General features: G+C 37.1%; 1 protein-coding gene across 1 annotated transcript in view; it reads left to right on the top strand.

Annotated features, from left to right (window-relative positions):
- The window catches only part of notch2 (notch receptor 2), a 73,249-nt gene that overhangs the window by 33,012 nt on the left and 16,274 nt on the right, over positions 1-23,963 (top strand). The window contains exons 3-14 of the mRNA XM_077224153.1: positions 14,193-14,458; positions 14,708-15,049; positions 16,086-16,208; positions 16,473-16,706; positions 16,828-16,983; positions 17,156-17,341; positions 17,446-17,559; positions 18,712-18,825; positions 19,065-19,298; positions 19,700-19,810; positions 22,474-22,666; positions 22,918-23,063. Coding sequence (XP_077080268.1) covers positions 14,193-14,458; positions 14,708-15,049; positions 16,086-16,208; positions 16,473-16,706; positions 16,828-16,983; positions 17,156-17,341; positions 17,446-17,559; positions 18,712-18,825; positions 19,065-19,298; positions 19,700-19,810; positions 22,474-22,666; positions 22,918-23,063 — 2,219 coding nt within the window. The remainder of the gene's footprint in view (positions 1-14,192; positions 14,459-14,707; positions 15,050-16,085; positions 16,209-16,472; positions 16,707-16,827; positions 16,984-17,155; positions 17,342-17,445; positions 17,560-18,711; positions 18,826-19,064; positions 19,299-19,699; positions 19,811-22,473; positions 22,667-22,917; positions 23,064-23,963) is intronic.

Raw genomic sequence — 23,963 nt, 5'->3', positions numbered from 1 at the left:
AAACACATAGGCCTAGCTTACTGAAAAAAGTGCAATCTGTCACGACACATTAAAGAGCCACAAAATAGTAGGCCTGTTTATGGTTTAATTTTCTTGGACTGATCAAATTTGAAAGTTGAGACTTTATTAAATGTTACCTTCTTGGTCCTGTCTGTCAGCGCGATGTCAGTGTCCTCTATGTATTTTTCATGACATTAATAGCTTTAAGCGCATACTTGCAGCAGTCTCGCACACGCTTGGAGCCCGTGTGAATTGCACGTATAAAATGAAGAACAACCTCGATCCATCAGGAAACGCCACATAGGTCGCTGCATTTCACTGCACTTCATAACATTTTTTCCTTTTGCGCGAAGAAGCCGTTCGCCGGAGATGTGTTAAAGGATAGCGGAGTGCATCCATACATTCATGATAATCATCCTGGCGCCAGGTCTGAGTGAGTAATTTACTCTTTAAAATAAAATTATTTATTTTACTCATTTAAGACCGCTCTTATGAGGACACTCGACAAAACGGACAGTTTGGCATAATTTGTGTGTATTATGGTTCGTTCAAGCCCGAAAGAGAACTCGATACAGACGCACATTTTTCTGTGGGTTGTCTGTGTGTGTGTGTACTTTAGAGGAACGAGTGCGTGCCGCCTTGCACTTCTGATAGTCTGAGGAGCCACTCATGTTGCCACTACTCTCCGGCGCCGCAATCTTTGTTTTAGGTCTGACGAATTGACCCGCATATTTTGCGTCGACGTATTTTTTGCGTCGACGTAATCGAGGACGTCGACGCGCTGTCCCAGCCCTAGTTAGAACGATTATATGAAATTCTTGTTTATGAAGCTTATTTTTTTGTAATTCTATAATAATTAGTACAATTAAATAACAGCGTATCTAAAAAGTAAGAGTGAGAGAACAACAAAAAACAAACCTTTCTGAAACGTTGTTTAACAGCCGTTCTTGTACAGGTTCTGTTTGATCATCTTCACTAACGTTTCCCTTGGTCCGATTGGTTTTATTGACGCAATTGTTTATAATACACCAAAGCACAAAGTACCGGTAAAGGTAAGGGGCGTGATATTTCCGGAAAACGTGCACTAGACAGTTAGCGAATCACAACACACTGGGCCAACTAACCAATCTGAGCCCATTGCGTAGTTTTGAGGGACTGGCTTCATAGAACCAGGAAACCATCAGACCGTTTTTACAAGGAGGGGCAGAGCAGTGTAGAATAAAGGTAAAATATGTGAAAAATAATGAAATTTTTGACTGAATGCTACACCTGCTTAGCATTTCTCATGTAAACATCCTTTATGGTAATAAAAATACCCTGAGCCTTATGAAAAACTAGTGATCGACCGATATTGATTTTTTATAACCGATACCGATACCGATTATTTGCATGTTTATGTGCCCGATAACCGATATGCGGAACCGATATTTATTTACTGTTATACTTCTGTTTTTGACACAATTATTACAACACAAATGAACTGAACAAACCATTTTATTTATAACAATCACTCTCTCCTATATAATATATATATATATATATATATATATATATATATATAATATAATAATATATAATATAATCACTCCCTCCTATATAATATATAATATCCCTCCTATATAATATATAAATATAAAACTTTATATTTATACACAAATAAATGGAGGGGTCTGAGTCCAAAAAATAAAGTGCCTTTGTTTAAAAATAAATGCTCTGATGAGGTAAAAAATAAAGCACAAAAATTATTCTAACATACTGGGGGGAAAAAATCTAAATTACATGAATTTTAGTAGCTATTTTAGTAGTGTAACTTAATACTCCCAGTTAAGCAGAACTAGGTTGTAGGGTAGAAAACAGAGTCTTTCAGCATTGTGCTCTGTAAGCCTGCTTCGTTTGTTTTCATAAATGGTAAATAAATCAAATTACAATAAAAACATTTATATTATTACATTATATAATTTATATCTAAATTATACATATAATTTATAAGCATCAGCAGCAGCAATGTTAACAATAGGCAAAATAAATGTTAAAAGTCTAATATTTTCATATGGAGAAAATAATTGACAGGGGAGTCATATCACCTTTGCAGAAATGTAATTAATTTTAAACAGGTTTAGAAGGTTTATGTGCCGTTTAATAGGTTTAAACTAAGAGTGAGGAATAATTCACTGGGTAATATTAATTCACTGAATAATATTAGCTGGAATATAACATTGTCAGGAAAGTAACAAACAAAACAGCATATACATCATTGCATTTTCCAACTAGTATGTTAATAATTATTAATAATATTTTTGTAGGTCTAGATCATGAAATGCTTTCTGACAAAGTGCTGTTTATCTATGCGCATTTTCACAGAACTATATATAGGCTACTCAACCGCGATCGCGTGTGCAGATAATAAATAATTAATTTCCACAAAGCAGTATATTTAGATGTGTATTAGCGAAATAATTGCTATGTAGTAAATTATAATATAATCTAGGTTGTTTATACAAGATAATCTTGTCAAAAGTTTCATTCAGTGGCCGTGCTTCAGCATTCCTGATCATCAACCCAGTGAGTGCTCAGCAATATGAACGAACTTTTTTTCTAGACTAATGGTGAGCAAATACAACAGATAAAGAATTAAATTCAGCGCTTTTATTTTCAACATGCACTCATTCATGTCTGTTTTATTTAATTCATGTAAAGTTACGTCTTTATTGGGGCAGTACATGACGGATTATGCTATGTGACCATGAGTTCGTCTCAATTTTTTAGAATCAAGCTGCATAAACTATATCAGGCATTTATGTCTCAAACTTCATTTCTGCATGCCTGTTATGTTAAATAAAGTTGAATAATTAAAGCAAAGCAAGTAGAACATATACTTTACGTGTGCACAGAGTTGTTGTTGACTGATCTCCTCAGACGCGGGCTGCAATGGCGGAATTCTCAAAACGGCCACAAGATGGCGCCGTTTATCGGCAAATCCGATATTACAAAACCGATACGCGATTATGGGAAAATGCTTAAATATCGGGAAAAATATCGGTAAACCGATACATCGGTCGATCACTATGAAAAACACATACAGAACATATTACAGCTCGACCGATATGGATTTTTGGGGGCTGGTGCCGATACCGATATTATGAAGTAAAAAAAACTGATAACGATATATCGGCCGATATTATGTATGTGTATATTATAATACAGTAGCAATATTATTTATGTCTATATTATAGTACAGAACCAGTCAAAAGTTTGGACCTATTTGTGTGTACACACTTTTGACTGGTACTGTATATAGAATACAGTATACATATACATATATATATATATATATATATATATATATATAACACATTTTTTGCAATGATCACTCAAATGTTGTGATCAAACACTTGTGTGACAAAGATATGTAATGGAGGCAGGGTGAATGATAGAATGAGAATGATACATTTGAGCTGTAACCAAACTAGTTTGCATTGCATGTTCTATTCTAAATGATATTCTAAATACTGTTGCATAATCTTCACTAATGACTTTGTCTTTTTATTTAGTCACGTTATATAGAAAAAATAACTTATATCAATAAATATATCAAAAGTGTCACTGGCAAAACCTTGTTATCTTCTATTACCAGTGAAGGAAGGAAGTACTCAAATCTTTAACTAAAGTAAAAGTAATAATACCATAATGAAAACATGTTTAATTACATAAGTACTGTACTTTTACTTAAATAATATTTTAAATAAGTAGTCAGCAAAATTGACTAAACTTGAAACTACTCATTATGCAAAATGGCCCTATATAAAGTGTTATAATTATAGAAATTATTGGAATATTGCTTGATGTAATGTAGCGTTAAAGGCATAATGGGCTTTAACACTGTCTCTACACCGGACGTGGACGTTGTTGCTCGCGTCGCAACAGCTGTTTACCCTGGACGCGGCAAAGCGCCCGTTACAAAGCAGAACGAGGCATCAGTTTACTGTCGGAGACTTGTCGCTCGTGTCGCGCCGCACCCAGTGTGAACAACATCACTGATTATAATGGGTTCAACTGTCTTTTGTCACAATGCGCCGCTCGCGTCCGTTGTCTTGTTCAGGCAGCAGCAGACATGCAGTCTTAATGGTAAGTTGCTAACTAGTTAGCAGTGCGGTGGAGTCTGTTAAATTGTGATTTAACGCTACGTTGTCACCAGATGAGACGATATAAAGTAAATAAACAATGTCCTTTTACTCTCACAACAAGCTTATCATACTCGTTTGCTACATTAGCTAGCTAGCCATGTTTCACACCTTGTCAGTGGAGTGGAAGTTAATGTGTGCGCACATCTTCCACCGTGTCTGAAGAGACCTCATTACTGAAGTGAAAGGGTTGGCTGGTGTCACCACAGTGACCTGGGTCGCCAGTAGCAAACAATGGAGCGAGTTCTGCTGGACAAACTACGTAGTTACACAATTTACAAGCATTTTATCCACGTTATATGTTCTGCAAAAAAATAGTTAGTATCGGTGGCATATCTGCGTCATATACGCCGATACCGATATATCTGCGACAGTTTCATATCGGCCGATAATATCGGCAGACCGATATATCGGTCGGGCTCTAGAACATATATTGTCTCAGTTGATTATGTATGGAACTCAGAATGAGAAACAGGACTTTGTCATCCGGAAGGGCAGGAGCTATGTTTACTTAATATGATTGACAGATCTAGACCGAATGAGTGCTCTCTGACTCATAACACTTGCGCACCCTGAAGAAAGAAGACACACATCGCTTTGTACGCTGTTTCTAGCTCATCAGATCACATAATTCAGTTGGAAATGAATAGAAATTATATTCTGTATAAAGAAATATGAAGCAAACATGTCAGAATAAATCTGTCCTCAGACACCAATAAAATCAAGAACTCCACATACATTCTATTCTCTCTTTGAAATACTTTTCTTTGGTGTTTACACTGGTTTACAAAACGGCGCCATCAATGTCGCCCTTTTGTGCAATAGCAACAGTCCGGGCACATGATCTAAAGCTCAAATTTAATTGGATAGCCCATTTCATCGCAGGGCTACGGGTAAAAAAATCGACACACTGGTCGGAAAATAAATTTCACTTTGTCGCGCCGTGATTAATCACACCCGGTGTGAATAGCTCTATAAGGATCTATTGTTTAGTTTCAAGAGTTTCATTGCGTCATACATTTGTGTAAGGCCTTTTATAATGTTACAAAAGATTTCTTTTTCAAATAAATGTCTTTTTTTTAACTTTCTTTTCATCAAAAAATCCTGAAAAAATATATCACTATTTCCACAAAAGGATTAAGTTGCGCTACTGTTTTTAACATTGATAATAAGAAGAAATGTAGCTTCAGCATCTTGTCTTCATGTTGGGTCCGGCCGGAGGACTTTCTCCACATCTCAATGATGAAAATGTCATCTCTGCAGGCAAAGGGAATAACACTAAAGCAGATCCTGCCTTGACAACATTCTCCACATCTTGCTCTTCCTCATCCTCATCCTCTTCCTGCTTGTTCACCTCCTCTTACTCATCCTCTTCCTTCTCTCCCTCTTGTATTGTTTCCATCCATTGTTTGTATCAACATTCAGTGCAACATTTTGAGTACATTTTGGGACTCTGAACTGACTTGTATTATGTACAGTTGGTTTGACCACATAATTAGAAATAAGTGTGAACAATTTTGAGTCGTTGTGTGTAAACGATGACAACTGTGTTGTAGTTGTTTAACTTTTGCCTGTCTGTGTTTAGCATTTTGAAACTTAAATGTATCACAGTGCGAAATGTGTTTTAGTGAGTGAAAATGTTTTTAGAGTTTTGAAGAAAAAAAAGTGCATGAGATTTGCAAACAGTGTTTTTACTACCTGAACTTGTTTAATGTTTTACAGAAAGAGTGATTTATTCGACCAATTGTTTTAGGCTATTGAGAATTTGGTTCAGAGAATGGTGTTTAGTGTTTTAGCATTTCAGAAAAACTGTAATCAAATAAGTGCTAACTTGTAAGGATAAGAAACCCCTTTGAAAAACATTTTAAAAATCTTCCCAACCCCAAACTTTGGAACGGTAGTGTCTTTTTGCACATTCCTACCTAAAGAAGCACGATTCTAGGCCTGCATCAAGTCAGGGATTTTGCAACTTGCAAATGGATCTGCACTGATCTGAGCCAGAGTGAGTGAGTTAGCAGTAAGAGAATAGCTGTATGTGTGTGTGTGTGTGTGTGTGTGTGTGTGTGTGTGTGTGTGTGTGTGTGTGTGTGTGTGTGTGTGTGTGTGTGTGTGTGTGTGTGTGTGTGTGTGTGTGTGTGTGTGTGTGTGTGTGTGTGTGTGTGTGTGTGTTGAGAGCAGAAGTGAGACTGGCTTGAATACCTGAGCTCTCTCTGCCCAGAATCTTATTTCCCCTCCTCCACATCAAACAAGATCTCTTTGTCTTGGCCTGCGTAAGGGGTGCAAACTTATTAATTTTTTACCCCTCACTTCCTTCCCCCCTCCCTTTAGCCATTATTCACCCTCTCGGTCAGAAGGGAGAGAGGAGTCAGCTTGGCGTTTGTTTGATCTGACAGGTAGAATGTGCCTGCAGGGAGAGAGGAGCTGTACGGAGATGTCTTTTAGCGCTCAAGAGGGTGAAATTGGAGATGTCTCTGCCTGCTGGTGAGAGATAGAGGAGGTAGAAAGAGAGATTACCCTGTCAATACCACTCTCTGTCAATCATCTCTCTCTCTCTCTCTCTCTCTCTATCTCTCTCTCATAGTCCTCTGTTCCTTTATGACCTCTTTTCAAGTTTTTTTTACTTTGTTTTTCATTGTTACTTTATCTCTCTCTCTTTTTTAATCTTTGAGCAATATCATACCTTCTCTTAACATGCTGTATTGTTCTGTTTTTTTATTCTACCCCCCTATCATCCCTGTCCTTCTTTCACCTCTCTCTCTTTCTGTCTCTCTCTATGTGCCTACAGGGCTGGGCTGATTTGTTTCAAAGCCACATTCAAAGTGTAATGGCCTCAAGAAGAGCATCTGCAACCAGAAGCAGTAGTCATAAAAGAGAGAGAGAGAGTGTAAGCGCTTCAGGAACATGTACCCAATGCTGTATATAACACTCAAGCTAAAGTCAACAACTCAGCTGTGTGTGAAGAGTGGCAAGCAGAGGCCGTGATTTACTCAAACACCCCCACGCACACGTTTAGCTAGCTAAGTTAGGCCATAGCGCAAACAATTTGTTTGTATTTGTGTATAAAGCTCAGTACAATATCAGTTTTGCAAATGTTAATACCTTGCCTGGGTGACAGTGTTCTTCTAATTTGTGTAAAATATGATTTTCTTTTAATGTTTTGGAAGTTTGACAAAATTTGAGCTTTATGTATGTATGTATGTTTTTTTTTGTATGTTTACAAATTTATGTATGTTTTGACTTCATTTCAATTCAAATGAATTGAATTGCCATTTATGCTCAACAAGTATAGAATATTTTATTTGTATACAAATAAAAATTTGAAGACCATCAGACGACAATGACAGAGAGAGACATTAACCAATTAACCAAAGAGAGACAGCGAGCAAGCGAGAGAGAGCGTGTGCACGTACGCGAGTGAGTAACCTAATAGTGAAGCTTGATATGTGTCAGATGTGAGTAAAAGATTTTTTGTGCTGGATTTTTCGTGACAGATAGTGTAAAAACGCAGCTTTGACAGGTTTGTGTGACTTCTGAGAATAATTTTGTCCCCTAAGTATAGCTGAGTAAACTTGTACACATGAACTTATAGTCTACAATTATATTTATTCATTTGGGTGACACTTTGATCCAGAGCCACTTTGCAGCATTACTAGCGCCTTGTTTACCACTTGAGCTACAGGAGCAGTTAAACAGTTTGTATGTCGTTTATACTTTCTGCCTTCCCAAATATCCACATGAACTCATTTATATAAAAAAAAAAAATTTGATCCCACAGTAAACATGCTACCTCTTTCTTTCTCTCGTCTTTATGCACAGATTGCTACTAAGCTTATTAAGTAAAGTTTGATTTCCGGTAGTCTGAGTCTCACGATCTGTGTAAGTGTGAATGTGGGTACATGTTTGAACCACACTCTGGTATGAAACACTTTATCATGAGAGAAAGTTTCTCATCCTTGCCAACTTATATAAGCGAACACCTGCTGTTGGCCAGAAGGGGCGGTCCCATGTCAAACTGAACCATGAGTGTATTTAAAACATTCTCACAAATGTTTCCTATCACTGGAGGCCTCTCACAATAGTGGGAAATGTGGCAACCAGGCCCTAAACCCACGATACACCATGCTGACAAGTAGAGCTGAGTGACAGAAAGATGACATGATTATGAGAACAATGACGCACACAAACACACATACCCACACACATAACTTGGGGTTTTAGGTTACTCAGCTTACAGGTTTGAGTGTGATTTCTCTGATTTTTGTAGTCTTTCCTAACTATTGTACTGGGGAAGAGGGAGGTCTGTAATGATTAAGAATCTGGGTTTCTGACACAAAAGTTGTGAGTTCAATCCTGAGCAGGGACCTTATCAGCATTTTGTCCTTGAGAACGGTACTTAACCCTACGTTGCTCCAGGGGAACTGGCCCTACAATTACAGCACCACGAGGCTCATGGAATGAGAGCCCTCTGATAAATGGCAAGCAATTAACTAACTAACTACTCTGAGAGTTAGAGAGTGTTAGCATTCCATTGCATGAAGATTCCTGAAAAATATAGTGTAGGAGTTATTCATCCATGAATATCTGGTGATTGCAGTAAAACAAACATTTGCATTCTCTTTAGCTACTCAGCGAAACAAACCAATAAGATTACAACATTTGCAAATGTTTGGAGGTCACATGACTTTCTAATATTGGCATGTTAAATCAAGGGCGTAGTTTTGGATTGTACACTGGGGGATCAAAGTTTTAACCGTTTTAGTGAGGTCCCAGGGCATGCTTCTGCGTGCATGCACTTATTTGTTTGTTTGTTCATTTATTTATTTATTTTTGCAAAATTATCTTTTGTGGTATCTTACCTACCATCCACACATGCAAAGTTGGCTGATAACATAACTGCAATAAAGTAATAGCCTAGTTAACAATAACTTGTTTACATAGGATAGCCTATATGATGTATTTTATATTATTTAAGCATCTGGAACCTTATCAGTTTGACAGAATTTTCTACTTCAGAGTGCCATGGGCAGTCAAACTAGCTTTACTCATCATTTTCTTATGTTGAAGTTGTTTATTTTCTATTCCTTAACAGTTCATCAGGCTCTTAATGGTTTTGACTATGTCATCTCTTGGAATGTCTGAAGGCCAGATTTTTCCTAATATCAGTCATCATTAGAACAGAACACATTTTACACATAACTGATTGTTTGGTCAATAATTCAAGAAGGTCCAGACTTTAAAGCTGTTGCTTTTAACTTGTACTTGCCATTATGAAAATGTACCATAGTTCTTGTAGTTGTTTAACATAGCATTTGTTATAATAAGGATATAATTACAGGTAAGACCATTGATGGCTCCTCATTAACCATACCAATGTTGACTTTTAAAAAAAGTTTATTTATCCATAGCATTTGTTATGAAAACCTACACATTTAGAAACTATAGCTACAACATGCCACAGTTGTAATATAAATACATAGTAAAACTAATCATAGAACAGATTATCTATTATAAATTCTACAAGTTAGTCAAAATTTACCACAATAAATACAATAAAACGTGTTACATTTTAGTATGGGTGGTCATGAGTAGTTTAAAAAGCTGTCTAATTTGTGATGGTGCAAGATGACGTTTTATCCTCTTTTCATTAGTCTATTTTGTTTATGTGGCTGTTTTAAGATCATGTTTGACTTTCTCTATAGCGTTTTAAGTTTCTAGAATTCAAATGGGTCGCACATTTTATCATCAACGTCACGATAGGAACAGCCTGCAAATCTTGGAGCTCGCTGGTAAGCGTGTGCACAGTATACATTGATTCATGCGCTACTAATGCGCAATTAAATGAACCGGGCTTTGGTCATTTTGACCATTCTGACAATTGGTACATTCGGTTCGGACGGGAACTTAGCGGGTATAAAAGTTCAGAACATGCGATGTATATAATGAATTAATTGCACAATTCTATATGTTTCCATTAACCATGGTATAAATATTGGGGAGGTTACGCCCCTGTGTTAAATGTTTCCATCTGTTAAACTAATGATGGTTCAGCTCTTTTTGGTAAAGCCATCGTAGTGTACATGGGTGTGTTGTTGACCCCATAACCTCCAGGGGATTTATAAAGACCACCTTTCCTGTCATCTAGAACTAAGACTTCTGGGTAATTGCTGATAATTATCTTTATTTTGGGAAAACTGGTGTGAAACTTTTTTTTTGTTGATACATTAGCATGATACATTAGTTGTGTCCTAACTCTTTTTCTTTCTTTTTTTTTTTTAAATAAACTAGTTTTGCAAATTTTCTTATTAACTTTTAAGATACTTAATGTTTTAAGATTTTAAAATGTTTTTTTTTTGTAATTTAACAATTTTATGTTTTTATTATTTATTATTATTATATTTGTTAACATTAACAAAACTTTTTATATATTACATTAAAATTGGCCCATTTAATTTGTGTTCTTTGCCCATGGCAGCTGTGGATTTGTACTGCCAAATTTTGTTAAGTCTAGATTTGTTCAGTGTGTGTTTTGGAGCTTAGACTTTACACTAGAACAATGAAGCTTTTCATCAAAGACAGACGAAAATGGTACAGTAACTGAGTGAAGTGAAAAAAAGAGACCAAAGAAGAGAGCAGGAAAAGAAAGAGCGAGGGAGGAAGAGTATATTAAGGAGGAGTATATAAAGAGTAGAGAACCTTCGATCCAGGGAGACATGCTGTTTTCAGATCAGATTTATAGCACATATGTACTCGAAGTCACGCTCAGTCTTACCACAGCACTTCTGCCTACTCCACCCTGCCCTCTTTCTGTCCTCCTGTTTTTAGTTTTTTTTTTCAAAAATAGAGAAAGGAGAAACAAAACTTGCTTTTACTTGTTTTTTTTACTTTTATTTTTACTTGTTACTCTTTCTTTCTTTCTTTCTTTCTTTCTTTCTTTCTTTCTTTCTTTCTTTCTTTCTTTCTTTCTTTCTTTCTTTCTTTCTTTCGTGGTTCAGCCCTCCCTGTCTGCGTTACTCTTTTTGTTTTGCACCCCTCCCCCAGCCTTCGCTTTTTTCCCTCTATTTTTCCTGTGGTCTTTTGGCTTTCTAGTGAAAATTAGAGAAAGCCAAGGATGTAGAGGAGGGCCGACTGCTTCTATAAATACGGCCAGCTCTTCCTCAAAAAGAAAGGAGCAAGGATTAGAAGGAGCTTTTTTAGTTACCTTTTGTGTATGGGGTGAAAATGTAAAAATTTTGCCTACTCTTGGTGAAACCCACTCGACCCTAGGCTGGTTTAGATTAGATAATCTCAGTACCGTGGGGGTGGGGGGACAAACTTTAAGGTGACATTTTTTGCATGAGGAAGTGAGTGGGTTGAAATCAAATTCTTGATGAGGTGCCTCGTAGAATTATGAGCTAGAAAGAGTTTTTTCCCCCACCCAATCACCCCAGGCCTCGTGGATGGGACATGAAGAGGTCAGTGAGCCAGAGAGAGAGGAGCGCTAATTTGAACCATCTGTAGAAATCTGACACCTCTGGAGAAAGAGCGAGAAAGAGGTGGAGACAGAGGAAGGGAGAGTGAAATGCATGAAGGATAACAAAGAAACCTATAGATGAGTTTAGCTGCCAGAGCCATTATTATGTAGACATTTGGTTTTTAGATTTGCAATCTGTGAATGTTTGTGTATATAAATCACCATTACTGTCATAAATAAAGTAACAAAAGTGCATTTGTTATGTTTAAAACCAGGGCTTTAATACCTGCAATCCTTCCGAATAGAGATTGTGGTCTGAACCAGGGATGTGCGAGATTCGACTAGTGGATTAAGCCATATTGTTGCTGCTAGTAGACTTGGAAATACTAGTCGTTTACCTTTTTTTTCTCATTTAATGTTTTGCTTTATATTTTACAAAAGCTATGTTTAAATTACTGTCATGTTCAAGTTACAATAATATTATTTTCAAAAGTGTAAATCTGGAGCGGAAAACAAAATAATTTTATTTTACCTCAAATTTTGCAAGCTTTCATTTTCTCTTTTCCCGCAGCAGGTTCAGAGAAATGTCCATTTGGAAGATGAGCATGGTTATGGAGTATTTTAAAGCCTACACAAAACTTTTCCATTTTCTTCTATGTCATGTCAAACTAGCATATAACAATTAAGCTTGTTTATAGGCTTGATTTACTGGTCTGGTGCTGCCTATTGATTCAGTTGATGTGAATAAATATGTTTATAATGGCTAACTTTTCTTAAGTGAACGTTTAATATACTATGATAATGCAAGGCTAGAACATCACATATATCTGACCTGTTTTTAGCAGCATTAAATATGGGATTTGACTGTTCATAGATTAAGTAGTCTATTTCAAATTGATCGCATTTACAGAATTTCTATGGTGGGCAGTGGGGTGGGGGGAGGTTTATGCTACTCGACTAGTCGGTTTAAAAATTTCCATTTAAACGTTTACAAAATAAGTCGTTGCGCATACCCCGTAGTCTGAACAAGCTTTTCCCTGGTGAAATCAAATTTGAGACAAAGCGAAAATCCCTTCATGTCTTTGAATAGTATAAAGTGACACAACTGTCTGAAAGAGGCCTGTTCCCCTGAGTCCAGGCTGTTTGCTTGCGCTGGGTTTAAGTGTGTTTGTTGTTGTTTGAGTGTCAGCACTGCTGTGATCTTGTGACCAGAGGGTCGCCGTGGGTGTATTCTTACTCAGAGCACACACACACACACACACACACACACACACACACACACACACACACACACACACACACACACACACACACACACACACACACACACACACACACACACACACACACACACACACACACACACACACACACACACACACACACACACACACACACACACACACACACACACATTGTCAAAGGGGCTTCTTTTATCCCTCGTCTGTGTTACCTGACCGTCCTCTGGGAGGCTGGCACCAGGCTGTAGTGTGTCAAACACAGAACACTTTACATAGCATTGCAACTGAGTCGATTTAAGGTTAATATTAAATTATAATATTTTTCACTTTTTTGTGAAACAATTTCCCCTATTTCTCTCTCTCTCTCTCAATCAAAGTCTATTTTTGAAAATTATATGTATGACTTCCCTGGACCATGACAGTTAAACTTTAGTAAGATCTAACAAATTCAGAGAGAGAGAGAGAGAGAGAGTGAGGGATGGGTGGGGGTCAAACGGATAGAGAGAAAGAGACAGAAAGGCAGACAACGTTTTTTTCCCCCTCAATCGTATTTTGCAATCATGTAATTTCCTCTGTGTGAGCACTGGTCATGTGCTGAAATCTCTGGAGAACTGCAGTGAGGAGGCAACAGAGGCTCACTGTCTCGTGACAAATTATATGAAACTCATTCTGTATGGTTTACCATCTACTATTGCCCTCATTCTGTCCTCGTTGTGGCGTCACATCCCATGTGGCATCTCAAAAACTTTGAAAGACAACTAGAAACAGCTTCTGCATTTGATATCATATTATTTTAAACAAACTAGAGTTATGCAGAGGAAAAAAGACAAAATATATATATATATCACACAGTATATTTATATATTGGATTAGGTTTAGGATTACACTCATAGTAAAATTTTAGATACCATGTCTCATTTGCACAAACCCAGGTTGTATAACTGCATCAAAATAAACGGAAAATGCAAACACTGAACTCAATGCAAATCTGCAATAATTGTTTTTCTTGCCACAGGCCTTCAATAGGCTCTATTGGTTTTTTATTAACATTTATGCAAATGCCAGCATTTTGGTTATTTCTTATGTGTTTGAAATGCTTCAATTATAATTATTTTAAATTTTTTTTAAAAGTTGCAATTGATGCCGTCTTGATAAGGCATGATTCTTGAGCTAGATTTTTACACCATGCAGACAACAGTATACAATACTGTGTTTCCTATTATGTTGCATGACTCATCTCAAAACGTTGGAATTAGACCATTAATTATTCTCTTACAGACCCTGAATAATATTTGTGCCCTGTTTCTGTGTGTGTTTCAGGTGTGCTCCTGGTTTTTTAGGCGAGTACTGTCAGCACAAGGACCCTTGTTTTGTGGGGTATTGTCTGAATGGAGGAGGGTGCACTGTGAGCGTGGCCGGCGTACCCGGGAGCCCAAGCTGTGATTGTCCTCTGGGCTTTGCAGGCCAGCGCTGCGAGATCCAGAAAAACTCCACCTGCTACCCTAACAACCCTTGCACCAATGGGGGCAAGTGCTCCCTTCTCCCTAACGACCAGTACCAATGCGTGTGTGCCCGCGGATGGACAGGTCCGATCCTCTCTTGCTTCCAATCTCTGTTTCTCTCTCTTTATCTCTCTGAGACCCTGGTTGTGTATCTAGACAGCATTTTAGGCATTGTAGGATTTGAACATTCAAACATGTCTATTCACAAAAATGGCAGCTCACTAGATCTTTTCTTTTCTTAAAAAAAATATATTTTAAGTACAGGATGAACACACCCTCACATATTGACGATTTTGTTGTTGTTTTTGTTCTACGGTGACATTATCTCCTTAGGTCAGCATTGTGAGCAAGAGGACACATGTCTGTCCAGCCCATGTGCCAACGGTGGTACCTGCCATGCTCTGCCCAACCGCGAATTCTCTTGTACCTGTCCTCCTGGTTACCATGGCGCCCGTTGTCTCAATGACACAGATGAGTGTGCCATCTCCCCATCTCTGTGCAAGAACGAAGGCATGTGTCTGAACACCCCAGGCTCATATCGATGTAACTGCCAACCCCGCTTTACCGGCCCCCACTGCGAGACCGATTACGTGCCTTGCTCTCCATCCCCCTGCCTCAATGGTGGAACCTGTCGACCGATGACGGACACGACTTATGTATGCCACTGTCTGCCAGGTTTGTTCTCTCGAAGAGGAAATAGCTATTTTGATAATAGCAAAACAATTACAATCAGCTGGATTAAATTACTTCAGGAATTATTAAATAATATAGAAATATACTATACTATACTATACTATACTTTATTTTGCTTGGATAAAAAAACTTACTGATCTGAATTATTTTTTAAATTATTATTTATTCAAGTAATTTTTTATTCGTAACAAATTGCTTAATTGTAGTGTACATATCAACAAAAAATGTATATGTAAATATGTGTGATGTACACTACCATTCAAAAGTCAAAAAGGATGCATACAATTTATCAGAAGTGAATTTTTTTTATTACAAATAAATGCCTTTTTTTAAACTTTCGATTCATCAAAGAGTCCTCACAAAAGCAAACACGGTTTCCACAAAAATTTAAGTAGCACAAAGGTTTCAACATTGATAATAATAAGAAATGTTTCTTGAGCACCAAATCAGCATATTAGAATGATTTATAAAGGATCATGTGACACTGAAGACTGGAGTTATGATTCTGAAAATTCACCATTGTTATCACATGAATAAATTATATTTTAAGATATTTTCAAATATAACACGGTTATTTTAAATTGTAAAAATATGTTTACAGTATTGCTGTTTTTATTGTTTTGATCAAATAAATATAATGATATAAATGTTAGCTTATATCACTGACACCAAATGTTTAATTTTATCTCAGTCAAAACAAACTGCCATGTTTCTTTATTGAATCAGATGCTGGTTGCTTCTGTATTTGTTTGGGACTACAACACACAGAAATACTTTAAATTATAGTTTATCACTTTAGTATTTAAAGAGAGCCATGCTGGCAAAACAAATCAACAGGCCAAAACTCTTCTCTCACCTCAGGCAGAGAACAAGAGCCGTGAGAAATGTCTGTTTGTGCTTTAAAGTTGAGTAATTACGTTTAATAATGCCAAAGTGAGACAGAGCACCTTTGTGTTACCGATACCTGGGATTGAGAGTGAGTTGTTGAGGAAATTTTCTCTCTGATTTTCCTGTTCAGGTTTTAATGGAACAAACTGTGAGGTGAACATTGATGATTGTCCAAGTCACCGTTGTCAGAATGGAGCTACATGCATGGATGGAGTGAACACCTACAACTGCCAGTGCCCACCTGAATGGACTGGTATAGAAATAGCTTTATATTCTGTTTGTGTGTTTTTATGCATGTTTGTTCCCTCTAGTTCACTTTTCCACTAAACTTTTTTAATGATTCAGTCAATCTGATTCATGTTTATTCACTGATTCATTGCAAAAATTGACAATCTGAACATGGTGAATTGTTTATTTGAATCATTTTAAGGAAACATTAATACAAATCTGATACCAGAGTCTTTGCTCAAACCTCCTTTAAAATGTCCTATTAAAATTGTGATTCTTTTGTTTCCAGGTCAGTTTTGCACCAATGACGTGGATGAATGCAGACTGCAGCCCAACACATGTCAGAACGGAGGCACATGCAGTAACACACACAACGGCTACAACTGTGTATGTGTGAATGGCTGGAGCGGCCCTGACTGCTCCGAAAACATTGATGACTGTGCAGCTGAGCCCTGCACCACCGGCTCTACTTGCATTGACCGCGTGGCTTCATTCGTTTGCAGCTGCCCTCCTGGCAAGACTGGTCAGTAAAAACAACCACACATCCTAAAAATGACCTGTGATGTAATGTAATGTAAAATAGTGGACACTAAAAACATCTCAAATCAGTTGTAGTAACCAAAGCGATTATTTCCATACTCAAGGTTTGCTTTGTCACATTGATGATGCCTGCACCAGTAACCCATGTAAGATGGGAGCTCAATGCGACACAAACCCCGTCAATGGCAAGTTCAATTGTAACTGCCCCTCAGGGTACAAGGGCAGCACGTGTGCAGAGGATATCGACGAGTGTTTCATCGGTGAGACAGTCTTCAGGAAGTTCTAACAACTTTCCTTTTCTCTGTCTGTCTGTGTTGCTTTGTATGTCTTTATTTCTCATAATTTTCCCTTCATACACACATCACAGTGTTTTAGCCATTTTTATATCTTGCTTAAACTTTCTCTCTCTGACTTTATTTTTTGATCCATCAGGGCCAAACCCATGTGAGCATGGAGGCTCATGTAAGAACACAGAAGGCTCGTTCTCCTGTAATTGCGCTCCGGGTTACAACGGCCCACGCTGTGAGCAGGACATCAACGAATGTGGCTCCAACCCCTGCCAGAATGATGCCACCTGCTTGGACCAGATAGGAGTTTACACCTGCATCTGTATGCCAGGTACTTGCGCACAAACTCACACACACTGTAATCAGGTGCATGTTGACACTGTTTTGGCTCCATGTCCTCATATTCATCTGGTGACTGTGTGTTTCCTCCCATAGGCTTTGATGGATTGCACTGTGAGATTGACATTAATGAGTGTGCCAGCTCGCCTTGTCTCAATAACGGTAGATGTCTAGACCAGGTCAACCGTTTCGTCTGCGAGTGTCCTCAAGGTGAGTACAATATGCATTGAACCTTTTGACTCGAATAGCCCACGTTGTTAACCACAATATTTGAAGGCCACCATATACAAGATTTATGAGTTTTTTCTGCTGTAATTATGACAAAGCTGCCAACTTTTAACTCTTAACAGAAACTAGGAGTGTTGATATAGTTAAATAAATTAACCATGATTCATTTTGTGATTAAAGAAGTTTCAGTTTACATCATGATTGCATATTTGTTTTGGCATTTTAAATCAGTTAGATAATTTATCAACAATATTAATAATAATAATATTTACACTGCTAAATATTAAGCAGCACAACTTTTTGGCTGTTAAAAAATAAACTTTGCCATCACAGGATTAAATTAAATGCTAAAACATAGATTAAAATAGAAAACAGTTATTTTACATTGTAATATGTCACAAATTTAAATTGTAATATCACAATATTACTGTTTTACTGAATTTTGGATCAAATTAACATAGAAATGAACGGTAACAATTTAGTTTAGTTTAGTCCAATTCTCACTATTACCTAGTTGCTTATTGGCATGCATATTACTAGGATATTGGCTGTTTATCAGTATAAAAGCACTTATAAAGCACATATTAATACCTTATTATGCATGACCACATTCTACATCCCTTAATCCTACCCACTGCCTAAACTAAAAAAATATTATTTTAATATGTTAATAATATTATTTATATTATATTAACAATATTATTTAATTGTGAATCATTTTAGATCATCCTGTGACCCTCTTGAAAGTTTACTGAGGCCCTCTAGTGGTTCTTCTTACTAGTATAAAAAACTAATTTTGACAAGTTTTTTTTTTGCATTCTAGAGGGGAAATGTTTGCTTATAAATGGCAGCAGTGCAAAATTATTTATACCATGAACAAAATTAACAACTGAATTCTGCAATAAGTAAAGTCAGTCACAATAACATGAACTTCTGATAGTATGGTATTATCATTTGCATAAACTTTGTTGCAACTCAGATATGTTGCATGGCCAACAGTCGCTAATGTCGTTTAATATCACCAAATCTCAGTAAAAGTTATGTATGAGTTGTATGTGTGGAAACCCCTTAATATATGCTGGGGTACTGTTCTTTAACATGATATTGAATGTGAGAATTTGAATTTGACCACAGGTTTCACTGGGGAAATGTGTCAAGTTGACATTGATGAGTGTGCCAGCACGCCGTGCCATAATGGGGCCAAGTGTCTCGACCGTCCTAACGGCTATGAGTGTGAATGTGCGGAAGGTAATGATATAAACTCTTTTGAAAAAACTCCATCCTACACATTTCCAAAAAGGGGAAGGATAGACAAAAACATTAACAGCACAATTTTCCAACGTTATTTATATATATAAATTAATAATTAAACTGCATAGTTAAAATATATTAGTGTTATTCATTTTAAGTTATTAGTAAATGTTCTAAGTTCTCACAGATCTGAGCTAATTATACTAATTCCTTGTCTTGTATGCTGTTCTCTTTAGGTTTCACAGGGCCATTGTGTATGGAAAACATTAATGACTGTGAACCTAAACCCTGTCACCATGGCGATTGCGAAGACGGAATTGCTACCTTCACCTGCAAGTGCCAGCCAGGTTACATGGGCCCCATCTGCAGTGAGCAGATACGCGAGTGCCAGAGTGACCCCTGCCAAAACAGAGGACGCTGTGTTGACCTGGTCAACATGTATCAATGCAACTGCCAGCCGGGCACATCAGGTGGGTCTCGCACATCAAGAAAAATCCTGTTTTCCGCATTAACACTGTCTGACAGACACTTTCTCTCTCGCCTCACACACACACACACACTCATACCTGTATATGTTGTTTACGGGGACTCTTCATAGGTAGTTTTTTATACTGTACAAACTGTATATTCTACCCCATTCCTCTATTTACAGGAAGTGTCCTTGTAAACCATGTTTACTTTATAAAACCCATATCATTGTACACATTTGTTTCCCTTATAAACCATACATACAAAAACGAACACACTCTAAAAAAAACCCATCATTACATACAGCAGCCTTTAAAACTTTTCAAAGGCTGCTGTATAAACTGGTTCCGTTTTATTTACCTGCCTAGTACATTTCCTTTGATTATTTTATCATTTGTCATAGGCGTGAACTGTGAGATTAACCAAGATGACTGTGCCAGTAATCCCTGCCAGCACGGGACTTGTGAGGATGGAATCAACGAATACAAATGTGTGTGCGAACCTGGATACACAGGTTTGTTCACGCACATACATAAATACACACATGCAAATTGATTTAATTTATTAATCATGAACAGAAAATTCTGTGTAAATAGAACATGTACATCATATAAATTATATAAATCATTGCTTTACCTTTAACACAACAGTTTACGCAAAAATGGATTTACACAAATTCAGAATGAGGCCCAATATGGCCAATTCTGGGAGATTTTGTTTGCTAGCTTCACTTTGTTCACATTCTGGGCCATGGGTCATATTATGAAATAAATGTTTTTCTCTAATACACATTGGCCACAATTATTGGTAGCCCTTGTAATTCTTGTAAGTTAAGTATATTCCCTTTCATATTTACAATTATTAGCACACCAGGGTGACTAGGAACATGAAATTATCCAGCCATGACTTCATGTTTCACAGGAGTATAAACACAAAGGCCAAATTCCCTTAATCATTCATCACAACAAGTAAAACCAAAAAATATAGTTCTGATGTGCAGCAAAAGATTGTTGAGCTTCACAAAATAGAAAGTGGATGTAAGAAAATAGCTAAAGCATTGAAAATTCCCATTTCCACCATCAGAGCAATAATTAAGAAATTTAGAAATAATCAGATATAATTAAGAAATTAACAGGAAATACTACTAATCTGCAAGAAAGAGGTCGCGTGTCAATGTTGTCTTAACGCACAGCGAGGAGGATAGTTCAAGTAGCCAAAGACTCTCCAAGGATCCCAGCTTGAGAATTTCAGAAAGTAGTTGAGTCTTGGGGTTAGAAATTCCCCATAAAAAAAATCTAAGTTAAAAGAAAATCCACTACTAATTCAAAAACAAACTCCAGCATATTCAGTTTTTCAATGTGTACGATTAAATATACTGCTGGATCTTTAATGTTGTGGGCCTCAGTGTTTCCCCTACAATGTATTCAGCAGCGGCGCAGCGCCGCCGCTGGATTTTCAGCGCCGCTGTAAAATCTTTCCATGATCAGTAATATCACGACATTCTCTTCATTCACGTACACACCTAAAAAAACTGAGACATGGCGACCGGCGGCGCTGCATGCGGTGGCTCTGAATCCACTTGTAAACAAGGAGGAAAGAGCCACATATGGAAATATTTTCGATTAGGCTAATGTCACGTTGCCATAAGGGGCCGTTCACATAGCGCGTTTTTTGCGCGTGCAAATTCATTATTTCAAATGCGGCCGGCGCGCTCTTTTTCCCAAGCGCGCCTCTGTTCATGGTTGCATAGCAACGACAGACGCCAAGGGAGAGCAAGCGCTAGTGGAAAGGAGAAAGCGGTACGAACTGCGCTCTCCATGAGGACGAGGAAGTATCACCTACTGCTCATAGTCCTGATAGTTAACGTTAAATCATATTTAATTTTTCAGATGAGTCTACTAAACTTGTTGGTGTCCTTCAGAAATCATTCTAATATGATATGTGATGCTCTTTTTCTTTTTTTTCAAAGATTCTTTGATTAATAAAAAGTTAAAAAGAACATCATGTAATAATATTTCACAATATTAGGCTACTGTTTTTTTTTAATTAAATAAATGCAGGCTAGATGAGCATAAGACTTCTTGCAAAAACAAAAAATACCCCCACAATCATTCAATTACCAAAGAGCCTTAGAGATCTTCTATGTAAAGGCCAGAAAAATTAAGTGCTCACAGATTGGGTGTGGCCTTTCCCATTAACATAAAATTTTCAATAAATTGTAAATAATCTTTTTCTGGGTTGTGCTGTTTCATTTTTCCCCTAAACAATTTCTACCAAGCTGAAAATGAACACAAAAGAAAAACATGAATAATCCTGTCTAAAATTATAAAATTAAGGTTTCTGTTTGTGACTGCAGTTCAAGGTACGTGCTGCAATAATCATGCCTTGAATCAGTTGATGGTATGTCATATTTGTTTTTCTTAAAATGTCCATTTCTATCCACAAAACTTGCCAGAAGTCATGGTTTAAGGGTTTTTAAAAAAAAAAAATCTTCCAGGGTGCATGCCCCCGGAACCCCACCACGCGCGGCTTGGTAACAACCTCGGGCACGTAACAGCACCGCTGCTGGAAAAATTTCTAGGGGAAACACTGGGCCTATTTTTCTGCTGGACATCTTGAACATCTTGTTTAAATAAATGACATAATGGATTCTATCAAGTATCAACCGAAAAAAAATCTAATCTTGACAGCCTCTGCTAGAAATCTTATAATGGGTCGTGGTTGGATCTTCCATCAGGACTATAATCTAAAACAAACATCAAAATCAACACAAAAATGGGCCAATGAGCACAAAATTAAGGTTCTGCCATGGCCATTGCTGTCCCCTGATCTGAATCCTATAGATAACTGAAGAGGAGAGTGTATCAACATGGGAATTTAAAGGGTCTGTATAGAGGAATGGTGTCTGATCTCTTGTCAGTTGTTCTTCAACCTTATCAGGCATTATAGGAGAATACTCAAAGCTGTTCTCTTGGCAAAATGAGGTTGCATAAAAGTATTGAATAAAAGGGTGCCATTAATTTTGGTCAATGTGTATTGAAGAAAATATTTTATTTCATAATGAGATTTTACCTCCATTTATAATTGTTTTACTTCAAAGAAAGATTAGATTTTTTTTGAATGAATGTATTCGAACAGTAATTATTCATTAATGACTATTTCTCCTCTCTGGCTTAGGAGAACGATGCACTGAGGAGATCAACGAGTGCAGTTCGAGCCCGTGTCTGAGTGGAGGGACGTGTGTGGATAAGGTGAACGGGTTTCAGTGTTTCTGTCCGCTTGGGACTCATGGTCCTCTGTGTCACTCAGGTGCAGACCACTGCAGCCCCATGCCCTGCCTGCACGGAGACTGTATTGAGCAGCAGGACGGGTAAGAACAGCCTTAACTTACAAATCATTTTGTCAATGTGTCTGACAATGATTGTTTGTAACACAACCTACTTAATACATTTCCTATTATATTCTGTACAGAGATGCGCTTTTTTGAACTCTAAGCACTAAATTCATGACAAATACACACTGCTTTCTTAACACTACTGTAAGAGGCACTATAATGTGCATTAGGATAAACTACATGCTATGGCCAGTTGTCTTTTTCATCTCTAACTTATCTATTTGTAGGTACCTTTGTACATGTAAGCGTGGTTGGGAGGGTAAGAATTGTGAGCGAGAGAAGAACGAGTGTCAGTCCAACCCGTGCCAGAATGGTGGAACATGTAATGACCACCTCAATGGCTACACCTGCGTTTGTTCCCGTGGATTTACAGGTAAAGGCGTGTGGTCCATTACAGGGTGGGAATTATTTAATTTTAGGGGCAAGGCCATTTGGCCTCCACCTTTTCTTTTTTTTTAGGGGCACCAAGGCCATATGACAGGGCACAAAGGCCATTGAGTACAATTCGATGGTTTTCCCATTCAGATTGATACCATAACATCCTAATTTGGAATAAGACATGGATTATGACTTTTTTTAATAAAAAATAATTGTTTTACCTTCTGTGATCTGATTTGGCTTCAGATATAAAAAAAATCAGACAGAAAATATAATATTTTATGTATAATCAGGCATGAAAACGGTTCAGGGGTGAAAAAGGTGAGAAGGATATTACCCCTCTAGGGGGGTCCAGGGGGGAATGCTTCCACGTAAGAAAATTTTATATATACCATATTTTAAAGCATCAATCTGATGCATTTTTAGATGCATTTTTTTGCATACCAGCGCAGTTAAAAAAAATCAAATAGAATTTCTATAACTGTGTTGAACTGATAATCACTCTTTTGTGTGTTAAACACAATCTACTTAATACAGACAACTTCATTATAAAGAAAAACAACAAATAAAAAAAAATATGATCATAACCAATCATGACAAAAATTCTATTATAAACTAGATTAGTGGATAACTCAGCGGTAAAATTTAGTCTAGAAAAATCACAAATGTACAATAATTTTATCAAATCTGAACATTTTAGTGAAAAAAACATAATTTACTGGGGAACAAATAAGAGACAATAAGTGTAGCACTAAATCTGGTAAAACGTTACACATTGCTCTTTGTATTGTTGTAAAATACATGAATGAAAAACAAGATAAAAATCAGAAAGATCAATTATTTTATATATAGTCTAGGCTACTATAAAATTAAGACATTTTTTTAAATGTATATC

Source organism: Siphateles boraxobius, unplaced genomic scaffold (genome assembly GCF_051911475.1).
Source record: "Siphateles boraxobius isolate OS27281-9 unplaced genomic scaffold, OSU_SipBor_1 9, whole genome shotgun sequence".
NCBI lineage: Eukaryota > Metazoa > Chordata > Actinopteri > Cypriniformes > Leuciscidae > Siphateles > Siphateles boraxobius.
This window is presented reverse-complemented; position numbering and strand designations above follow the sequence as displayed.